General features: G+C 41.1%; 3 protein-coding genes and 1 long non-coding RNA gene across 4 annotated transcripts; 2 read left to right on the forward strand and 2 right to left on the reverse strand.

Annotated features, from left to right (window-relative positions):
- Positions 1-105: 105 nt before the first annotated feature.
- Positions 106-3,375, reverse strand: LOC144524977 (myozenin-2). The gene is made up of 5 exons (XM_078261466.1): positions 3,279-3,375; positions 2,136-2,299; positions 1,823-1,976; positions 1,058-1,241; positions 106-289 (listed from the first exon to the last, which is right to left on the reverse strand). The coding sequence occupies exons 1-5, from the start codon at positions 3,373-3,375 to the stop codon at positions 106-108; spliced, it is 783 nt and encodes a 260-aa protein (XP_078117592.1).
- A 3,407-nt stretch (positions 3,376-6,782) lies between these two features.
- LOC144524965 (soluble guanylate cyclase 88E-like) lies at positions 6,783-14,257 on the forward strand. Its single transcript, XM_078261456.1, has 17 exons — positions 6,783-6,902; positions 7,112-7,252; positions 7,748-7,887; positions 8,034-8,168; positions 8,854-8,977; positions 9,056-9,175; positions 9,330-9,414; positions 9,769-9,855; positions 10,667-10,784; positions 11,460-11,589; positions 11,785-11,931; positions 12,536-12,682; positions 12,766-12,922; positions 13,002-13,111; positions 13,211-13,300; positions 13,975-14,071; positions 14,229-14,257. The coding sequence occupies exons 1-17, from the start codon at positions 6,783-6,785 to the stop codon at positions 14,255-14,257; spliced, it is 1,977 nt and encodes a 658-aa protein (XP_078117582.1).
- LOC144524009 (uncharacterized) lies at positions 14,249-15,071 on the forward strand. The gene is made up of 2 exons (XR_013502571.1): positions 14,249-14,366; positions 14,547-15,071. It is a non-coding gene; the product is annotated as an uncharacterized LOC144524009 (long non-coding RNA).
- Positions 15,072-18,702: 3,631 nt separating this feature from the next.
- arl3l1 (ADP ribosylation factor like GTPase 3, like 1) lies at positions 18,703-22,570 on the reverse strand. The gene is made up of 6 exons (XM_078260754.1): positions 22,245-22,570; positions 21,465-21,608; positions 20,162-20,278; positions 19,666-19,716; positions 19,359-19,544; positions 18,703-19,160 (listed from the first exon to the last, which is right to left on the reverse strand). The coding sequence occupies exons 1-6, from the start codon at positions 22,260-22,262 to the stop codon at positions 19,113-19,115; spliced, it is 564 nt and encodes a 187-aa protein (XP_078116880.1). The 5' UTR covers positions 22,263-22,570; the 3' UTR covers positions 18,703-19,112.
- Between the last annotated feature and the right edge of the window lie 431 nt (positions 22,571-23,001).

Here is a 23,001-nt window from a genome sequence, read left to right on the forward strand (position 1 = left end):
TCCTCTCTCCTGCAGTGCCCGCTGATTAACAGAGGGATCATCTTTTTTAGGAAGTGAGCAGCAAGCATAGGTCGGTGCTTCAGTCTTTAGCTGGTCAACCGCTTTTCATAGTTCGTTAGATTCAGGGCAGAAATCACACCCCCATCCCCTGGGCGCTCTGTTGAAGTTGGGCCGTCGACACATGCGTTCCAGAGCAATGCCAGGCAGGTTCTGCGATTCCACTGCCTCAAAGCCAATCACTGGGATCACCCTCCTGCTGGCCATAGCTCCCCCGAATGGCAGAGCAGATCTGAGAGACAAAGAAGAGTTGTTACTAAGCAGGCTGAATGCATTGTGTTTCATATTCCTAGCAGAACATGACCCGACGTATCGTATGGCTCAGGCTCCATCCCACAAGGGCGAGGGGCTTTTAAATGATACATGATACCCAGTCTGGTTATATATCTGATTTTGACTGGTCCTGTTAACAGGAGAAAACCACCCTGGATTCAGGATGACTTAAACGGGGTGCGTTCGCGTTCAGATTTAATTAAGGCTTCACAATTTCATAATAATCTTAAAGGCGTAAACCGATCCCTCCACAGGGGCTACCGTTCCAGACTGGCTGGCAGAAACTAAGGGATTGACAGCCTTAATTGAGTCAATTCTGAGTTTGTCTTTCATATATTCTCCATCTGCCCAAGCTTAACCTTTGGACTGCCTTGCTTGTGTGATGCAATTCCTTGTGTGCCATGAGAAAGGTGATTCTCTTTCGTGCGTAATTTGTCTTGTGAGCATTTAAAGCTGGCGGCACCCCAGTGGATCATCTTTCAAGAGCCAGCCTAGTTCAAAATAGCCATCACGCAGCCACGCTCCAAGGAGGTGCAAACCAGAGATTCATTTTCAAACTGTGGAAACATGGAGTGGAGCCGAGGGATGATTGTGATGGCTAGCGTGGTTAGGTCATCTGTGGCTCTATTTGAAGATGGGTGGGTCTCGGCGCCTGTGTTTCCAACTGAATAGGATTTAACATGATTAATTTGGGTGAACAGCAGCAGATGTGGAAAGGCAGATTTACCTGTTGAAGCACCTGTAGTTGGTAGGCTGTAGTCTTTGTGGGAGCTGGGGCAGCTGGGTATTGAGGGCATTCAGGAGCTCTGTGTTGTCTCCCAGAGCTTGGCTCCATGGGGAGCTGTAGGATTTGGGGATTATTGTTGTGTTGAACTTCTCATGAGGAATTTCCTTCAGAGGGCCAGAATATCCTGACAGAAAGAAGTCGAATAAAAGTCAAAGTGACTTACAACTAAAGTGAAAGCGTTCAATGGATCTTTTCATTTTTTAGTAATTTCATCTTTTAAATTCAGTTAGCAAAATAAGGCCTCCCTTTGTTCAGAAAAATTCACAACCCTTGGGTTTTGAAACTAATTAGAAAACCTGTTAGATAACTTAAAAAAGCAAGCCCCAGCAAAGCACAAACTGATCTAATATTTATACAGTATAAATATAAATTTGATGCCACTCCTGTCAGCAATAGGAACTCCAGTAATTAGATCTCAGTGTGAATCCCCGATAATAAACCATATTTAGCTCACTGTTAGTCAGATTGTAAGCAGTACCTTCTGTCTTGACAAATGTACAACAGCACTCAGCAAAGACGGTCTCATAACTGCTTTCTGCCAACTCTCCTGTTACTGATTATAAGAAAACTCATTTATTTGCTTAATACATTTCCATATGAAAAGTGAACCCTGTCAAAGTGAGATACAGTGCCCATGCATTTGGCATTGCGATGAGCTAGCTTGTGGCAGTCTGCGGCTCTTCTTCACCATGTATTATGATTTACCTGGAGCGAGGACATCAGGACTGCCCTTCTTTGCTACAGTCTTCTGAAGATTCATGACCAGGCTATGCTTACCAGGGATGGAGAGAGCCTGGTTCTCTTTTCCTCCCTGTGGCTCTGGGATGATCTGTGGGGGAGAAACGGCCTCTGAATAGACCTGGGAAATGGACAGAGTTAGAATTGTATTTGCCGCATACCAACATTTACAACAAGGATTAGGAAAAAGAATCAGGTACATCATTCTGGGTGTGTAGGTTGCAGCAAGGTCAGTGGATAGGAGGCATGTGTTTTCATGTGCCATCACTCAGTTCCTTACGTTGTTGGTGCTATAAGCACCATTGGCAGTGTTCTCCAGTGTGAACCTCTCAACCCTCTTCTGTCTCTCCTGAAACATGCGAGAGCCTCGATTAGATGGAAGGTTGAGCTCCTCCATCATCACGTCCTTTGGAACGCTTATCTTCTTCCCAAGGTTCAGACCGTCTGGCACAACATGACAGACAAATGGAGGTGCTTTAATGCGTCATTACATTTAATATTCTTATGCATTTTCAAAATAGCTGTGTCAGAGTAGAGAAATCCATTTGCTGCAGGTTCTTATCCTGTGTGGCAAAGCATCGGGTGATGAGGTGGCTCTAACCCCGTATAAATACATCATGCCATCATAGCAGCTACTTCCAGATATTTGGAAAGAGAAGGAAAGTAACTCAGACTAATAAGAACCTTTGGCAAATCATGTCTGCTCTGATCTTGTTTCTGTCGACGTTAAACAGCTCAGGGGCACTGATATAAAAAAGCCAAACCGTGTGCAGCATCACTTAGTTGGTATCTGCACAGCTCTTCTCGTTTTATATCATGGCACAGTGGAGGGTCTGACATTTCCTCGAGATGATGTCGAGGGGTGTGTAATGTTTGTTGTGGTCCAGGGTTGCATGGGGTAACTGGGCATATAAATAGGGTCTTTGGATGAAGACTCATGTAAGAGCGGATGGCCCTCTTTCTCACACATGAGAAGTGTGAGCAGAAGTCTGGGCATGTGTCACCCCTGAGGAGCTGCCTTTAATCAACCTGCGTAAAATTTAGTGGTGGGAGTCACATTTTGCTGAGTTTAGGGGACTTGATGGCGGAAAGCGAAAGAAAACACAGTGCAACTGGGATGGTCCCTGCTGGAATGTTTGGAGAATTTCAACAACACACTGGCACTCCTGGGATTTTGGTGTACTGTACCACGTGTCCCCACGCTGTGGGCTAACACTTTGATGTTTGGCTCAATTACATCTGACAGGCTTGTGATCATAAACTCTGGCAATTTATATATGGGTGTAAAATCACACATGAGCATACCAATTTGTTGAAGATATGTTAACCAGTGTGTAAACTAGTATGTGCATTAGCTGACTAATGTCAGTTCTGTCAGAAAATGACATAGACTGGAATCTTAAATCAAATCAATGCATCTTACCCAATCCACACTTAACTCCTCTGGCCTCCTTACACAGAGCCTTGGCCTGCAACATCCTCTGCTTTGTCACATCATCCAGGCCTGACTGCATCATCATCATCTCCCTCTGATGGACACATGTTGCCATGTGAATTATTATTATTATTATTATTATTATTAATAAAGATTTTCCCAAATTATTTAGTTTGTTTTATGATACTTCTATACTACTACTACTACTACTACTACTACTACTTCTATATTACTTTTATCATTGTTCATCATTTCCCACTGCAAATCTGTTTTTACTATGACTTATTAATTAAGTAATAAAAATCAAAAGTGTCAAATTGCAGCAAAACAGCAGTGCATCTTTTACATTTTAAAGCTGTCATTCCAGCATCATAGAAATATATAATTGTATAAGTTTACAGTTCATTTAAGGACCTGGTAGCTTCCACACTTCACACTCCTTACCTGTGTCTCCTGCCTGCCTATATGTTGGGTGTTGGAGCTGGTCTGGATAGTCGAATTGTTTATCTTGTACTGGAGCTGGGGTGCTTCCACGCTCCACTCTGACTCTCCTCAGCAGAGAAGGAACAGCCTGTATAAAACTCATCCCAGGATGCCTCGGGTGCTTACCTCACTGGGTTATTTTAGCAGAGCGATGAGAGAGTGAGGATGGATGGAGCGAGTGTTAAGGGAGGGGTATAAAAGGGCGATTAGGGGAAGGGGCAAGTATAAAGATTTACATCCTGACCTCGAGCCTCTTTGATAATAAAAATCTGATCCCCTCAGTGTGTGTGTGTGTGTGTGTGTGTGTGTAATAACAGCTGCTGTCCAGACAGTGACATTGAGCTTTCACAGAGGCTAAGCATCCAGCCTCTTCACTGTAAACATAGACCACAAAAACACTATTTCTATTTCTCTCTTCTGTAAAGCACTTAGTAACTACTCTGCCACATATATCTAGTTGCTTACTAAAACACCCCCCATGTGTTTCCCGGAAGCTGTTCTAAACTTGATAAGGTCACTGCGATCAGGGGTTGTGATTCAGTTTGGGGTCAAAGGTTAAACTCTATGGCAGTTTGCTCTTCCATTTTTTGATGGTGTGAGACGTTTGACCTCCTTTTCTTTCATGCTGCTGTGCATTTCGGGATTTCTACATATAAAAGATAGTAATAAAAGATAGTAATAAGTAACACGTTTTGGTATTTTGTTTTTATTTATTCATGCTGAGAAACTCCAGTTGTGAATTCACTCACATTGTGTGTTACACTAGTGATGTGATGCCTAGTGATGCCCTTTAACTTTATATTTGGTTGGCCTTTTTGAACTCAAGTTAGTCTTTATCGAGCATCTTTTTTTTCTTCTCCCCCACAAATTGATTCATTGAGCTCAGCAGGAGCCTGGAGGAAAAAAAAAACATTTTCCTTATCCCTGTTGAGATTGGATATCGATTTCGTACCTGCCTGCTCCACAACACCACTATCCCCCCAGTAGGAAGCCTTCCGGCCTATGATAGAAAATACGGAGTCATCCTGAGTCACAGAAAATCATCTGCAGACACACAGTGGAAGCTGAACAGTTGGTGCCCATTAAGGGTTCATTTAAGAATGAAAAAAGAGAGAGAAAAGGCAAATCTCCTATATAAAAAGATACCACAGTAGGTTAGTAGCCTCCTTTTAGCAAATCAAACTTGAGCTTTTGTGTGGCGCTGTATCACTCTGAGCCTTCTTCCAGTTTATTAGTGGGAATGCTGATTCAGCAGCATTCCAACTATTGTTATCCTGTTCTTTATTTTTCTGCTTCTTCTTATTATTCCATACGTTTTTGGCTCTCCGTAACTTCTGCATACGTTCAGCTATTAAAACCATTCAACTTTTAAAATTTTCTCTTTCAACTCTTTCAGCTAATGATGGAACTTCTTCAACTTTTTTTCTACTATTTCTACTTTTTTAAATATTAAGCTTTTAAACATTTTATTTTAACATTAAAGTCAATGAGATCAAGCTTCAAATCCTTCAAATCCTCTTCTGCTTCAAAATGTATCTCCTCCTACATTCTTTCACCTACAGAAGTGATTCAAACTTTAAACCATTCACAAAATATTCAGGTATTCGGGGTGTGCTCAGTATTTTGATATCTTTTACAGTTTTTGTAAAAAAGCTATTTAAGTTTAGTGTACATTTCAGGAAATGTTATCGATTAAACAGAGTGTGTATGTAGCTTCTTAGAGTGAGTGATGTCACAGATTAGAGTGTGAAGCTTCGAAAAAATTATCTTTGTCCTTGCTCTATAAACTGCTCTCACACCCACAATATTTACTTCTCTCTTTTTCTCTCTCTCCCTCTCTCCCTCTCTTTTCCTCTCCCTCTCTCTCTTTCCCTCTCTCTCTCTCTCTCTCTCTCTCTCTCTCTCTCTCCTTACAGCCTTTTTAGTCGACTTATTTAAACTTCCACTTTTGACAGTATTACAGTTTAGCTTATATGCAGTTCAGCTTCCAATTGCCAATTTTACATTTCATTTTCCAAGTTTTTCAGCAGTGCAGTGCAATCCATTTGAGATTTCCATTTGAGAAACTTCCACTTTTGACAGTATTACAGTTTAGCTTCCAGCTTTTCTACAAATGTATTTCAGCTCTTAACTTATTCACAGTTCAGCTTCCAAGTTTTTCAGCAGTGTAGTGCAATGCATTTGGGATTTTTCAAACAATTTGTTCCATATTTCTGCATTTTCATCAATGTTTCTCACAACATTGTAAGTCTTCCATACTGATTCATAATTTCAGATAAAATAAAAATAAATTCTTTTATACATTAGTGGTGTTATTCAACTTTTTAATGAAATTCATACTCATTAAACCGATTTCCACTCTTTCAACTATTCTCACTACTTCTACTACACTACTACAACTTCTTACTGATTTAAGCTATTCATCCAGTTTAGCTTTAGCAATTCAGCTATTCAACATTTTCTGCAGGAAATGCATTTTCTAGTTCTTATTACAGTTCATCACAAATGTGGTAATAATGACAATTATCTATTAATAATTCAGTGGTTTTAAAAGTAATTTTCTTGAAAAGGACAATCCGATAATAAAGACGGGACTGGTGTCATCTGTGTTTGAGAGGTGCTTCCGCAGTGTGTTCATGTCACATAGAGAGAGGTGCACAGCCATCAGGTGCTGACAGCTGACACAAGAACAATAGAGGCACATTCAGACTCAAGGGCTTGTGTGATGAGGGCACCTTTAAAACCATTTGCCCTGTTGGCCTTCAGATGAAACCTTATCTTGCTAGCTAGTCCGAGGAAGATCAAAACTCCACAGGTAGTGTTGAGAACAACAGTGTATGGCTTTTTATAGCTTCACGCTGAAAGCCAAATGCATTAAAATTCAGCTTGCAGCACTGAAAAAGTCTTCATTTTGAACTTTTCTTATTTGCTCGCAGGCGCCTTTGGGAGGACTGTTGGAAGTCAATCAGTTGGGGAGCTGTGTTGACAGTGCTCAGTTTGAGAGACATAATGTACGGGCTGCTGTGTGAGAGTCTTCACGACTTCATCAAGGAGTCGTACGGAGATGATGTGTGGAAGCTGGTCAGAGAAAGAGCAGATGTCAGGTTGCACTCTTTTGTCACCCACCAGGTAGGTCTGAGTTTCTGAAACAAATACAATAATTCTGTATGTAAGCATTGACTAGTATTTATAAAATATATTTGTGAGGACTGTGCTGTCTGTGTCAACCTGTCTGCAGTGTTTGTCACTCACTGTCTGCTTTTGTCTGAAGCTCCATAGTCCTGATGTCAAAAGAAATATTTTGATTTGCCGAGGTCTATATGTGTGTGTGTCTGCAGGTGTATAGTGAGAGTGTCATTCCCCGTATTGCAAAGGCAGCCAGTGGAGTGACAGGCACACCTTACAATGAGCTGATGAACTCATGGGGTGTCTACTTCCTTGGCTTTGTTGGGAAGTACGGCTATGACAGGATCCTCAAGGTGATAAAAGATCTCAGACTTAAACTTGTCAGTACTGTGTTGTCTTTGGTAGATGTGTGAGAAAATGATTAAATACCCAGTGATCTGAGTATCCTTAAAACTGCTATTGTGCCAATGAAAGGTTGTGGTTTTTGAATCTTTTCTTTTCTTAGTGTCTCATGTATCTGATTGTGTCTTATTATTGAAGAAGGAATATGTAACTCATGTACAAATCAGTCAAGAATGGTCACTTGTATGGGCCAAGCTTCAAAAGTGCTCATCTTAAGTTTTAAATGGTTTGTCCTCACGCTCAAGCAAAAATACCTCTGATGGCATCTTCAGGGGGTTATTTTCTCAGATTTTTCTCCAGGACCACAGACAACATTATTGCTTAGAGTAGTCCTCCCCATGCCGAGTAAACTAAAATAAGTGGAGTGTCCCTTGAAAATTACTATAATAAGCCATTTAGAGCAACTATCTTAGACATGCCTTGTCACCCTCTGTCTCTGCCTACAGGTTCTGGGCCGTCATGTACGTGACTTTGTCAATGGCCTTGATAATCTCCATGAGTACCTGCGCTTCAGCTACCCTAAGGTGCAGCCTCCAACCTTCTTTTGCCAGGAGGAGTCAGCCACTGGAGTCACCCTCCACTACAGGTCTGAGACAAGGAGGAGGAGGGGGGGAGTTGCAGAGGGTTGGAGTGGGTACAAAAGAACAGAACAGAACAGAGCAAACAGAGAGAAAGTTGTGTGATTCATTTCCTTTAGACTGATATTGCATTTTCTACCTTTGTGTCTGGCAGGAGTAAGCGCAAAGGCTATCTGCACTATGCCATGGGTCAGCTAAGGCAGATGGGGAAACAGTTCTATGACACCGACATCCATGTGGAGGTGCTGTCTGAGCAGATGGTCGGAGATTACTCTCATGTCACCATGAGGTACACACACACACACACACACACACACACACACACACACACACACACACATACAAAAAGCTTTTTTATACTCAGTGGTGAAAAGTACTCATGAACTGTAGCCTACATAAGTACAATAATAAGTACATTACTTGAATATTTCCATTTTAAGCTGCTTCATAATTCTACCCCAACTACATTAAAGAGGGAAATATTGTAATTTTATTTGGCAGCTGCTGTTACTTTTTAGATTTTACATTCAAAAAACAAACAAAAAACAAACATGAAACCAGGAGTTACCAATCTTTTTGTCTTGTGACCCCTTACAAAAAAGCAGTGTCCAGTTGGGCTCCCTTGTCATGTTTCAGTTCAGTGTCAGCTCCACCAAAGAGACATTTCTCTCTCCGATGGCTTCATTTGAATAACTTTTCAAGGCCTAAAGAGATAAATTATCTAAAGAAAATTGCAAAGATTAAAGAAACATCCAAAACATACAAATTTGTGTGGCAGGACGTTGTTTTTTCTCCTTTCTTACACCATTAATCTGTACTTTTACTTCAATGAAATTTTGAATGCAGTAATTTAATTTGTAACTGAGTATTTTCACTTTGTTGTATTGGTAGGATCATAATACTTCTTCCACCACAGTTTATACTTAACTTAACTTTAAACTTTAGAAAACATATTGATCTGTATGTCTGTGCAGGCTGAACTTTGACAACTCAGCCTACCGCTACATCATGAAGGAAGATGAGGAAGAGCAGGAGATTTTGCCCATTACCTCAGACTTCTTCTTTGAGGTCTTCCCCTTTAACATCGTCTTCAGACAGGTAATTCCTAAACTCACCTCATGAATGAAATGAAGCGTTAAACGTATGAACAATCCCTGCAATTCTTTGATTCTTTAGGACATGGTGGTGCATAACGTTGGCTCAGGCCTGGCGACAGTCTTCCCTGATCTGGATGGGAAGAAGATCAATGATGCCTTCTTGTTGGCTCGCCCCCTAGTGGAGTTCACCTGGAACATGGTAAACCATCACTTTATGTCCCTGTTTCAGATAGGGACAATTTTAATGTTTCCAGCCAATTCAGGTCCAACTTTAGCGATATAAACAACAATGTATCAGCTTTTAACAGAGTGCTGATGAGTGCTGAGAGTACTGATTTAGTCATTGTATACAGATCATCTCCCACCCCAACAACCTGTTTGAGATCATGTCCAAGGAGCCTGTGAAGAGAGAGAGGAACCTTCACAACCGAGTCCAGAGTAAGCGTGGGATCCATGCAAACAATCACAGGGGTGTGTGTCTGGTGGGCGAGGACTCGCAGGCTTGTAGACAGATCAATTTCACTGCAGTCAGTTGTGAAAGACACACTCAATTTAAGGTTTATTAAATAAATACATTTATTTATGAAATGAAATAAAAAGAGGAGGTGTACTGTAAACAATTGCTGAATTGAAGTTGAGAGTTTAGGAAGTTCAGAGAAATTGAATTGTTTGATGTCTTGATTCAACTTTAATTGATTGAATTTATTGGAACTGATCCCAGCCAGATTTCACGGGTGGAGGGTTTGAACATGAATGTTTACCGGCTCTGACAGCTACCCTGTTTTTCCACAGATTCTGACTATGAAAATGCCAATCGCACTGCTGACGTAGACGTAGAGCTCATGGCTTTCCAGTCCATCATTGGAGATGATTACAAAGGTTCTGTTATCTAAAACGACTACACTTGAGCATACAGACATTGATCTAGCCTGGCTGACAATGACAATGTAGCTTCTACCAGACCTCAACACGGTGAAAAGCCTTTTACCCGGGTGTTTTTTTATCTTTAATGATTCTCCTAGCCTTTTTCTTTCAATGTCTGCTTTAAATATACTTTAGGCAGGGTAGGGCAGCTCCTCAGCCAAACGAACCACTCTCTGCAGGGTCTTGCGGTCGTGTTCGGTGCTGTTTCCGTACCAGGCAGTGATGTTCCCCGTCAGGATGCTCTCGATGGTGCAGGAGTAGAAATTCCTCAGTATTTAAGGGGATACGTGGAATTTCCTCAGCGATTGAGGTGAAACAGTCTCTGAAGCATGGAAGGATGTAGTTCCTTCCATGCTTCTTCCCAATTAGTCTATCAGATCCTCAGTCTTGCTTACGTTTATGAGTTGGTTAACCCTATTAAAGACACAGACGCAGTTAGAATACAAAAGAATCTCACTTTAAAGAAAAAAGTTTGACATTTTTGACATAGTTTGACATAAGCTAACACTAAACAGTGGCTAGCTCCAGCTTCATATTGAACATACAGATTTGAGAGTGGTATCGATCTTCTCATCCAGCTGTTAGCGAGAAAGCGAATAAGCGTATTTCCCAAATAGTTGAACTATTCTAAATTGACCGATAGTAAACTGTCAAATCCATTAGGATGACATTGTTAACACAGTGCAGTTATTATATACTGCTGATATTTAAAACACCTCTCTCATTGTTTGTCTTGTTGGCATTTAATCATGCTCCATCCTTTTAGACGGTAACAGCGCTAATGCGATGGAGAGCTGGGGCGATGGGAGCCGCTGCCTAAAACTAAAAGGACAAATGAGATATATGCCAGAGTGGGAGTCCATCATCTTCCTGGGAACCCCTGTGTAAGGCCCCACCACACACGCACACACACGCACACACACGCACACACACACACACACACACACACACACACACACACACACACACACACACACACACACCCACCACACACCCACACACACACCCACACACCCATAGACAGATCTTTATTAAAACGCTGCAGTTCTAAAGTAAATTATTCTAAAAAGCAGCAAGAACTAAACTTAATTACGAGGCTGGAAATAAAAGGCTGGGCAGTGAATCAAATCAGAGGCCCATTCTAACAGCACTTACCATGCATGAAATGAGCTGCTAATTAGCTTGTAATCAGACAGTGCAGCTCTTGTGGGCCTAATGGGAACCCATTTGCAACTGAGAGTGTTTTCTACAGAGTACATTACCAAAACATCTCCTTCCTCTTCTCAAACATTTTGTTTTGCAAGCAAATGCCCTTATGCCTGTATTGAGGAAACTACTGAAACGTTAAATGCCACATCACACTGCTTACATTGTTTATACTGTAGGAAACTAAAAATAATATCTCTCACAATTACTGTCTTTTAATCGCCTTATTTTTATAGATACTGCTATTGTTATTTTCAAATAGATTCTGTTACCGTTTAGTGCATATTATTAGCACCATCGTTGTTGTCATTTGTCCTTCATTTTTCTCCTTAACTGTCTGTTTGTGTGTCTAGGATGGAGAGTCTGAGTGCTATGTTTAGGACTGGCCTGTACATCAATGATCTAAGCATGCATGACTCCAGCAGAGACCTGGTGCTGGCGGGCACGCAGCAGTCAGAGGAGCTGAAGAGAGCTCTCATACAGGTTCACTCTGCCAATGTGCAGCTGCATTTTTTATGTGTGATCAGCTCCCTTGCCACTCTGCATTATGCAAAGTTGCTCTGAAGCCCTTCTTTCAGTCTGGCAGCCCCAGATCACCCACCGCCTGCAGACCTAAGGTGAAAGAAATAGATACAAACTTACATTGTGCTTCTGTCTAATTTCACATTGTGAGCGCAGGAGCAAAAGAAGTCCAGTAAGCTGGAGGAGAGCATGAAAATGTTGGACTATGAGATGAAGAAGACTGATGACCTCCTGTACAGAATGATTCCCAAGCCAGTGGCTAAAAGACTGCGCAAAGGAGAGCCGGCTGTGAACACTTGTGAGGTCAGGATTGTTGATAGTGCCATATAGGCCTACTGTATATGCCACTATGATTTAACACCTTAAGTACCAAACACAACAGTGTTTTCAGTGTTTCAACTTTTGCTGCTCTCTGAAACAAAAGCGTAACATTTTGGGAAATGCACCCATCCACTAGAGACTCTTAAAGCCTGGAAAGAGGTGGAAATGGAAACTTAGGACAGCGCCAGGCTACTGTTTTCTCATGCATCTGGTCTTTGTGCTATACTAAGCTGAAATTTGTAGCTGGATATTCATCCTACAGATGAAAGAGACATATCACTCACATTCATGCACCACTTCAAACTTTGGCACACACACACACACACACACACACACACACACACACACACACACACACACACACACACACACACACACACACACACACACACACACACACACACACACACACACGCACACTTCCTTCCTGATGGTGCATAATTGTTCTCTTACTACATCCATGTGCATAGCAGCTTGGACACAAACCTTGGCTTATGAATGTGTGTGTGTGTGTGTGTGTGTGTGTGTGTGTGTGTGTGTGTGTGTGTGTGTAAGCTTATCAACTCTCTTACCTCTTTTCTCCCAGGTGTTCCCAGATGTGACCATTCTTTTCAGCGATGTTGTGGGATTTACTCGCATTTGCAGCCACATCACTCCAATGCAGGTGGTCTCGATGCTCAACACAATGTACACACTGTTTGACACGCTCAGCGAGAAGCACCGCGTCTTCAAGGTTTGTGTGTGATTTTCCCTCTGTTTAATACACTTTCTCCAGAAGTGCTGCTGTGTGAGAGCTGCTGTTCCTGTCTTCTCTAGGTTGAGACTATTGGAGATGCCTACATGGTGGTAGCTGGGGCTCCAGAGAAGACAAAGTATCATGCTCACAACATCTGTGACATGGCCCTGGACATGGTGCGCTCAATAGATCACCTGAAAGACCCCTCTAATGGCAACCACATACAGATTCGTGTTGGTGGGTAAAATGTGTGTGGACCTGTGTGTGTTTGTGTCCGTGTTTGACTGAGTGACCTAAACTGTTGTTCTGGTTGCAGGGATCCACTCTGGGATGGTGGTGGCAGGTGTGGTGGGACATAAGATGCCACGTTACGGTCTGCATGGTGACACAGTCCACACCGCATCTGCCATGGAGAGCAATGGAAAGGTAGGGAAGCGAAGTCAATATTTTTTACTGTATATATTATAACTAAACTAACAGTTTCATTGAGATTTTGTTTGCCTGGTCTTCCTTTATCTCATTCAGGAGATGCACATTCAGCTCAGCAGCGCCACCTACGAGCACCTGAAAGGAAGTCACTTTATTTTTGAAAGGAGGGGCACCATTACCATCAAGGTTAGGAGTCTAAACTGTTTCCACAGCAACTACACTCATCACCACATTAATTACATTCACTCAGACACTGTGACAACATGTAATTGATATGATTTGCTGTCGAACATGTAATTAACACACCGCGATGATGTGGTTCAGAACTGTGTGAATGTCCCCACCTAAAGGTAAATACATGTTATCTGTACATTATACACAACCTACCTGAAACTGAACATTGAGGCTGCAATCTATGTTAATGGAATATTTGTGTATCAGCAATCAGACATAATAAACATTTCTGAATCTTAGAAATACATGGAATAATAATAACTCACAGTGTTTTGGCTCTGGGGAGTCAGCACACTTAATATTCAGAGCTGGTGATTGCAGCTTGCTTGTTGATTTGCCAGTCTATTTTATCACTGGGTCTGACTTTGAGGCTGTACATGTAGTGATAATGCCAGCAAAGTGACTCCCAAAGGTTTCTCAGGCAGCTGATTACAGGCGCCAATCTCAAGAAAAGCGTGACAAATGTTTCATCCGGGAATTCTGATTTTGATGATGATGATTCTGCCATTTTACTCCCCTCCATAACAGAAATGTTACCTTTGAGCATATGTATTTTAATATTTGTGCATATGTCCTTTATGTCCAAACCTAAATCTTACTTTTTTCTTCTCTTTGTCAATTTTAAGGGGAATGTTGAAATTGAGACCTACTGGCTGAAAGGAAAGCGGGACAAAGACGGAAATGCTCAGGCGGCGTGTCCTCAGTTTGAGAACCAGACCATCAGTAAGGCCAACATCTCAGGCCCTGAGGCCACAGGAAATAAGGAGGGACTGGTAAGAAATTCAACTAAGACACCCTTGAATGGTTTACACTCTCATTTGCTTCATTGTCACTATCATAATCTCCGATTCCCTGAGTCTCCTTCTGTCTTTGCCCCCAGGTTTCCCCACTAGCGGCAGGGCGGGATGAGGATGATGTCAAGTCTACTCGTTCTCATCGTATCAAGATGGAAATTTCAGGCCATTCTCTAAAGGGGTCGATGGAGTTGTGCCGTGTGGAGAAGATGTCTGTCCATAAGGTGAGAGGGAATATCTGGTGCAATGCAAAGTGCCATGACCTTTATTGACTTTGATTTAACTACGAACTTCTAATTACTTTCTTTTCATCCATTCCCGTCACTATTATTCTCTTCCTATTAGTGCTGTTTTACACTTGCTACAATTGGTGTGACTATAATAAGGGACTGTTCCTTCCCCAGGCCCACTATAAGGATGCTTTGCAGGACGGCCTCCAGGACGCTCACCTGGGACTGGACTCACCTGAGTCTGACGGCAGAGACTGCATCATGGAGTCCCCTGACAGCTCTTGTGACTCCCGCTGCTCCAAGAGTGCCACATGCTCCGTGTCATGAGCCAAACAGACGCCAGCTGATGCTATAGCCAGTAATTCATTTGTATTACTGTTTCTAAAGCGCTTTTTGTACCACTCATTAACTGTTAGGCCAAATGCCAGATAGGAATGCTGTTTTTGCTGTTATTTTGGCATTCTTGTGGTGATACCATGACAGTCTCTTTAATGACGTATCGTTAGTATACATGGCCTAATATGTAATGCTTGAAATTTCTGGTGGCCTAGAGTGTTGTTATGTTGCACAGCAAAATAATCATTGCTTAGTTAGCTTTGATAATACAGAAATAAAGTTATTATTGTTACATTTACACTTAGATCAGTTTAAGTGGGCAAACACTTCTCCAATTAATACCTCACATCAGTCACCTCAAAGCAATTGCCACTAAAATGTTGCTGTGTCATTGCCACGCGGTTCAGCTCGACACAAGCTCAGTAATTTCCTGTTTGTTCTGCTGCTCCTTGTAGATTTGACATCTTATTTCATCCTTTCAAGAAATCCCTCTGTATCTCTCCTCCGTCCCTCTCCTTCATCCTGCATGTCTGGATTTATTGTTCTATAACAGTCTCCTCAAATACACAGCCATGGCACAATGTAAACGCTTGTCAGCTCAGTGAAAATAAAGCGAGATGCCTGCTGAGCCGTGTGTGGATTTGTTTGTTTTTGTCTTGTCACTCAAAGGCCTGGCATTCAGACTTACATTTGAATTTATTTTACACGTTTTTATTGAACACATTTCTCCATGGATATGGGTATACATGGATATGTTTTTTTTGTGTGTACGTGTGCTCACGTGACATGCATGCATGTGTTAAACTCCAGCAAGAAAACCAAGGAACACAATCCTTTTATGTCATTGTATTTTAATTTTCAAAATGCATCACACCTGTATTGTTGGTGATTATCTAGTGTTTGAAAACGCTCCTGTTCAATTATCAATCAAATGCAGGAACAAATCAATATCAAATCAATATGGGAGTAAAAGCAATTACTCAAATGTCATGCCTTGGTTTATGGAAGGTGTAGTTACTCACTGCCTTTATGGTGCTGTGACACATTCATACATGTCACTAGAACAAGAATAGTGTAACTCCAACAAAAATACATTGATAGACGGTTAATCAATTATCCTGGTCCGATGTCCAGTCAGACAACGTTCCCCACCGACTGGTTATCAGAGGAACTGGACTTATAGGTGGCGTCCTCACGTTCAAGGCTGCATCTCTTGGTCGTGTGCGAGTCTTTAGGCGTTGAACCAATGGAGCAATGGAAGCAGAAGGTGTAGAAGAAGGTGAGCAGGAGCAGAAAGCATACAACACAAAAAATGACAACAATCAGGATGTTGTGCACTTGCATGTGCACCTCCTCCAATGGGAGCCGTGTGGTGGTGGTGGTCAGGAAGCTGGAGTTCGTCAGGGTGGCATTGAAACTGGGTGGAGGAGGCTTCATAGAGGGCAGGTGGGTGACTTCCGGCATGATGGGAAGCCTTAATGACCTGGGGATACTTTGTTGCAGCTTTAGGGAGAAAAACATCTTTTAGTTTGGTTTACACATCCACAGATGAACATACAATCATTGTAATTCAAGCAGAGTTCTTTATGTCTAATGATAAATCGATCTGCCGAAAACAACAGATTAGAACAATTTCATACAAAATGATTGCCCAAAATTTGGATGGTTATTCTAAAGTTGCAATTGCTTATAAATAATAATTAGTTAATGATTAATATGTGGTTTATAAAGCATCAAATTCAATTCTTTCTTAAATCTTTTTATGGCGATCTATAAAATATATAATTATTTGTGCACTGATTATATCTGAATAATGTTTATAGATGCTTTACAAAGTATTTATTACCCATTCATTATTAAGGTATTAAATTTATTTATTATAAAGGTATTAAAGCCATCCAAATAATGTTTATTGACAGTTTACAAACAATTTCTTAAAGGTTTACAAATCAGTTGGTAATCATTAACAAATACTTAATATCATATTACATGTTATAATGTGTTTAACAATAAACTGTTAAAATGACATAAATTATAGCATCACTAATAATTAGTAAACATTATTAATTACCATTTCCTTGTTTGTTTCCAGTAAAATAACTAATAGGTTTAATTAACTATCAATGTACCATTTAATAGTGAAGTGTTACCAAATTACATTATTGATTTTAGCAAAATAACTTCCTTCTCACAGACAACGGAACACAGAGAGTGTCTTCTATTCGTACCTGGAATGTGTTGTTGTCCAGTCTCTCTGAGTGAGCAGGCTTTCTTTTGATGAGCAGAGCTTGGGAAAATGAAAGAAATGGAGGACAAGAGGGAGAGGGCTGGACTGAAGAAGAGAAGTGGCTGTTAGACCATGAATAACAGGGAGGGTTGCCATGGCAACACAATATATTATAGAAAAATAATTTACATGATATTCTTCTGAAGCTGTGCAAGAATAAAAGTAACTGCTCGAGCTTTGGAACAAAACTAGTGTAATTAGACTGTGTCAAATCCCTGATTTGTAAAGTCCTCTCGTCAGCCCTGAGATTAATCTGGCTCTCTAATACTGCCACCTGTTGGTAAACGAAGCAGCACTAACAACACACACTGCAGTAGGCAGACTCATCTTCCTATCAGCCCAGCTCCTGTGCCGTCTTTCTAACAGCCATAATGATGCTTTAGTGCAAGTTGTAATTGGTCCTGCACCCCCTGTTGCGCTCGCTCAACAGGAGTAGATGACAAAAAATATTTTAGGACTTGCACCAAATTTTAGTTGCCATGGAGATGACTCAATATTCACTCATTTTAACCAAGTAAACCAGAGAGCTGATGTTATATCTTTTTTCAAAACCACTCATAAATGCCATACAAAAGAAAAGACAAAATATTAGCATAAGTTCAGGATACAGAACAAAGCCCGCAAGCTGATGTGATTTTAGAGTGCTTTCAGATGGTTAATTACAACTCCAGACAATAGAAACAAAGGATCCATTAAATCCAACTGCAGCTGAGTAGAGCCAAAATGGCTGAATAGAGGACTTAGCCTACACCAAGGTCAGTCTAAAGGACAAATATGTGAAGAAAGACCACAGGGCTGTGTGGGCCTTGAAGTCTGGGGGTGGGTTCTGACCGCTGTCGTCCCAGGGGAGATGAACTGTTTGTGGGTAAAGACTGAGGAAGTCATCTAAAATCAATGAGCTCCACAATCTTTATCGCAGATCGCAGAACAGAAGATGAAAAAGGATTTTACCTCAAAGTTGCTCACACAAAGTAGACTGAATTGAATTTCGTTTCTGCTGGGAGAACAACACAGTGCTCACAGCTGGACATTAGACGTGTCATATGGCCAACTACCTCTGTGAAGAGGGATCCAGACAGCTCCAATATTGCAGCAAGAGAGACCGCATGCTACGTAATAGTAAATTTGCATATAAAACAAACATTTTGAAAAAGTCTCTCCGAAGCAAATTAGTCAGCCTCTCTGTGTGTAATTTCCTGCACTGTTTGCTCTGCTGTGCCTTGGAGATTTGATATATTGTTCTGCCATGCGAGTGTATAATTGGCTCGATGGTGTTTTAAGCCTCCAAAGTCTCCTTTCAGGCAGCGCTGCGACCGTTGACTTCAAGGCACCTAACCTTAACCTTAACCCTAACCCTAACCATTGCCTAATCCTAGTGCCTTCCAGGCAGCGCTGCCTGGAAGGAGACGTTGGGGGCTTAAAACACTGATAAACGTATGATTGTGAACTCTCTTCTCTCTCTCTCTTGCTTTTCCAATTACGCTCTCTCTCACAGTACAATGTTGACAGCTGAGCAGGAGTGGATCGGCTTGTTACTCATGGAAGCATTGACATTTACAGTCACATTCACATGTTTTCTGTCTTTCACCATTTATATGTTATTGTTTGTGCATGTATTTTTTTGGTGAATTTGATTACTGACGGCTGTATACAATTTGAAAACATGAAAACAAAATAGCAGAAATTACTAATTATTTTATTGTCAAAAACCTCAAAACACATACTTTACACTCCCACTGAACTGGATGTAAAAAGCGCCAACAGTTCTACATGGCTACACACTCAACTTGGTTTTCCCAGCATACAGATTCACCAGATACGGATCCTCGGGATAAGGGGACAAAACATACATTTTTAGGAAATAACAATGATTAATAAGTACCTAATTCACTTATTGTAGCTAAAATATTTATCTATAATCTTCAAATTAGCTACTTTTGGGAAATATTCATAAAAATGACAAAAATTGTAAAAACAAAATTATCATTCAAATATGTGAGGGGAGCGGGGCCTGTCATAGGTGAGGTGTGTTGATATTAAATTAAGTGAAATATTTCTTTAATCCCTTAACGCGATGGTTCCCTGTTTGACTCTGGTCAGTGTTGTTTGCCGTTGGTTCACTTCTTCTTATTCACAATATTGTTGCAAATCCAGTTCATGCCATCCTGTCAGGGAAAATAAAATAAAACTAAATCAGTTTCATAGTTTTGAAGACAGAAAATAGTCAAAACCATCAAACTAAGCAAGTCATAGTTGACTGATTTTCACTACAATATTGTACAGCAGGAAGGAGCACTTTTATATAGTTAATTAGGTTCCATCTGAGGAGAAATCAATAAATCAAGGTTGGGACTGCGTCTGACCTGAACTCCCTCCCCAGACACAGCTGAGCAGGCCTGAATCTGCCACTCACGGTCCCGGTACGTATGCAGGTTGAGTCCCTCAGCGATCTCACTGGCCGGTGACGCTGTGGCCAGATCCTGCTTATTGGCAAAGATGAGCACTGGAACGCCTTTTAGAGTGTCCTCGTCAATCAGCTCGGACAGCTCCTGCACATATGCACACATACCATTTTTGTATGTTATTGACTTTAATTTAATAAATGTAATAAACTAGTTTTGCTATGGTTCTTGTCAGAATGTATTTGCATGCAAATGACATCAAGCTCACCAGTCCCGTCTCCTCAAACCGCTTCTTGTCTGCGCTGTCAATAACATAAATCTGAAAGAACAAACATATTACAATAAAATTAGTTGACACGTAAACACAAAAAAATTCATGGATGGAAAGTTTTTTTTATTTTTGGCCTAAACACTTGGTGACTCATTTAGGATACAGCTGCTCCTTTACAGCAGCCAAAAAGTCAGTGCTAATTGAAAACAGAAGATACACTTGTCAACCTTTCAAAAATGTTCCACGTTAGAATTTTACTAACAAGTTCCATTCATCAAGATACAATTAAAGTGCTTAATTTATGCATATATATGATACTTTAATGTCATGGATTTTTATTGCCTTACATGGTTTTTGTGGTGTATTTTCAGTGTGGACCCCAGGGTGACTAACAACCACTTTGCAAACTCTAATGGGGCTCCAAATACAGAATAAAGTAAATGTCTCCCAGGGGGAAAAAATGAATTGATTTGAATTAAGTTTAGTCACTCACCAACAGATCTGTGTTGTCCAGGTACTTTTTCCAGAAGGTCCTGATCTTCCTCTGTCCTCCAATGTCCCAAACATTAAGTTTCATGCCATGAGAGGCAACACTCTTTATGTTGAAGCCCTGAAGTGAAACGCAAAGCTGGAGTCAGTGTACTGCACATCACTGCCTTCAATTTAACACAGTTCCAGTACGCAGCACCTGGAAAGCCTCGCACATGGTTATGAAGCAATTCATTAAGCGCAACGTACTCAAGCACCGGTGTGTGTATTAAATGAATCACTGTTTGGTAACTCTGTATTGTAACCCTGTTACATATCAGCAGGAGAGCATGTGCTATGGTCACTGTGCTAATCCGCAGCCGTTTTTCATAACCCAGCTCCTTTCTGTTACAGTCAGCGAGGTTGTATAACAACTTTATCCTCGAGGGCCATCTGAGGAGAAAATCTGAGGATAAGACGTGAAGGATCAAGTGCAGTATATGTGTTTAAGTGTCAAGTCTTGTTTAGCTTTGTGGTGACTTGTCATGCTGGACTGCATCCTATCTGCCTAGTATCTGATGAGCCGTCACACTCGTCCAAGACCCAGCAGTACATCTGCTCTATGTCTTGTGTAATGCAAGGGTATTAGATAATCATATTAGAGATTAGGTAATCACATCACAAGAGGGTGAAAAAAAGACCTCACCGCAACGTTAGATCGTCTTAAAAAATAAATTGAGAGCATGCAAATCAGGAAGGTAATTTCCTGCTGAAATATTATTTAACATACAATATAACAAGATGATGTGACATCCTTATATCATTATTTTACTGATTGGTGGTAGAAGCGTGTGTTATGCAAGACCCATAATTTCATTTTAAAGCGTGTCAGAAAAGCAAAGGTCATTTGAATCCCATTACTTTGAGCGACACTGGTCACACTGGTCTCACAAGATTAGATATAATCTCTTTAATAATGTTGGGTTACAGTGCCATGAAAATACCAAATATTGTTTGAAAAACTTTATTCAAACAAGAGAAATCCGTCATTGTATCACTGTTTTTCAAAAAGGATTCAGTGACAGCGTACAAATTGTCTTTAAAGAGTGGTAACTTGTTGATTAACAAAACATTTAGGCTATATTTCTGGCAGATGCCCTGCTTATCTAAAATATATTTATATTATTATATAATAATATAATAAGGCCACAAAATCATCATCTGCAAGCGTATCAGTCAGTGGCGCTTCTTGCTTTATTATGCCATACAGTAAGTGACTTTCCTTAAGGTCATGATGTGTGTGTGTGAGTTTTAACACTTTCCCTCACCTGTGTTGGTGTGATGGTGTTCACATCCTCAGAGGCGAGGCTCTTCAACAGGGTTGTCTTGCCGGCATTGTCCAACCCCAGAAGCACTATCCTGACCTCCTGCTCTGTGGATCCCTTCAGTTTCTCGATCACAGAGAGTAAGCCCTGCATGTAGGGAGGAGGATGGGATGTGGAAGAATGGGGCAAAAAAAAAAATAGACGTATTGCAGCATTTAGAGCATCCCTAGTATTTGTTTCGTATTCTGATTTGAGGTCAAAGCTCCCCGTACATACAGCACTGTTGACAACACATGCATGCCCAACTTGCTCCACCCATCCACCAATCTCCAGCCCAGTAAGAATTAATCTGTTGCTTCATTTAGAAAAGCACTGGTCTTGATTAGAGCTCCATTCATATAATGGTGCACTGTTTAATGTGATTAGTCTGAAGCAAGGATGCGCAATCGCAGACTGCCACACTGCTGACAAAAGAGGCGCTGTAGCTTTAAATATTTATATATTTTAATAAGTGTCAGGTACTACAGTGTATGTGTGATTATGGGTACATCAAATAGCATTGGAGGTTCAATATAGATGTAACATTATTATATCAACACTTTTTGACTAAAATGAGCAATTTAGATAATCCAACCTTCACATCAGAGCTGCATCTAAACAGCTACTAAATAATGTAAAAAAATATTGGTACACACTTTTGAAAACCAAAACCACCTGTAAATAGTTCTCAAAAGGTTCACATTTGGTTTTATAAATCCTGTTCCTTCAGATCAGGTCACTTACCTTTTGAGCTTCTCCCATGGTGGCGCGTATCCTGTGGCTCGACTGGAGGGCTGCAGCTACATTCTCCAGTGAAGCCCACACAGGTGAGTTAGTTATCCAGGTCACCCAGGTTAGCTATCCCGAAAAGGTACCAGCAGCCTCTGTCTTTTCCCTCTTCCTCCTCTGTAAACTTGAGTGGGTTAAGTGCTATGTGTATATGTTAAAGTAATGTCTACCTGGGCATCAATTGCTCCTCACTGTCGCCGTGGAGTAAGCAAGCAAGCAAGCAGGAAGAGGGGGAGGGTGGATGGGACTGGGATTAGGTGGCCAGAATTAGCCCTAGTCATCCATGCAAAGGCCACCCCATCCCCCCCCCCCACCCCTCCCCGACCCCCTCCACCTTCCTCTGTCCATTCCTCCATCTCCACTTTGCAGTGGCTTTACCTGGATTATCTCTTAGCCACCTGCTATAGGAGGAACTGAATAAACAGTCCTTCCTGACACACTCCCACACACAGATGTTATGAGTAGAAAAATAGAAAAGTTCAGACATTTTTGCCATATGGCTGATGGGGAAAAAATGCTGTTAATGCAGAAAAAAAGGCACTCGGAGTAGCATGGGGAGTGACAGTATACATAGAGTTTAACACGTAAACTTCAAAGGATTATATCATGTTGTTGAACCAGGGAACTGATTATTTCTGTGTTCATAAGTCAACTCAAATCCAACATCCATCCCTGTCTTGGAGAGGAGTGGATAGCATTATCACCCCATATA

This window comes from Sander vitreus, chromosome 10, assembly GCF_031162955.1.
Source record: "Sander vitreus isolate 19-12246 chromosome 10, sanVit1, whole genome shotgun sequence".
Taxonomy (NCBI): domain Eukaryota; kingdom Metazoa; phylum Chordata; class Actinopteri; order Perciformes; family Percidae; genus Sander; species Sander vitreus.

Coding starts and splice junctions, on each gene's coding strand:
- LOC144524977 (XM_078261466.1), bottom strand. CDS start 3,375: ATGATGATGCAGTCAGGCCTGGATGATGTGACAAAGCAGAGGATGTTG. Junction 1,242..1,822: donor TCCTGATGTCCTCGCTCCAG/GTAAATCATAAT, acceptor TCTTTCTGTCAG/GATATTCTGGCCCTCTGAAG. Junction 290..1,057: donor AACTACAGGTGCTTCAACAG/GTAAATCTGCCT, acceptor TTTGTCTCTCAG/ATCTGCTCTGCCATTCGGGG.
- LOC144524965 (XM_078261456.1), top strand. CDS start 6,783: ATGTACGGGCTGCTGTGTGAGAGTCTTCACGACTTCATCAAGGAGTCG. Junction 8,978..9,055: donor TTAACATCGTCTTCAGACAG/GTAATTCCTAAA, acceptor TTGATTCTTTAG/GACATGGTGGTGCATAACGT. Junction 9,176..9,329: donor TGGAGTTCACCTGGAACATG/GTAAACCATCAC, acceptor CATTGTATACAG/ATCATCTCCCACCCCAACAA.
- arl3l1 (XM_078260754.1), bottom strand. Junction 20,279..21,464: donor ACACCATCACACCAACACAG/GTGAGGGAAAGT, acceptor GTTTCACTTCAG/GGCTTCAACATAAAGAGTGT. Junction 19,161..19,358: donor TGTCTGGGGAGGGAGTTCAG/GTCAGACGCAGT, acceptor TTTCCCTGACAG/GATGGCATGAACTGGATTTG.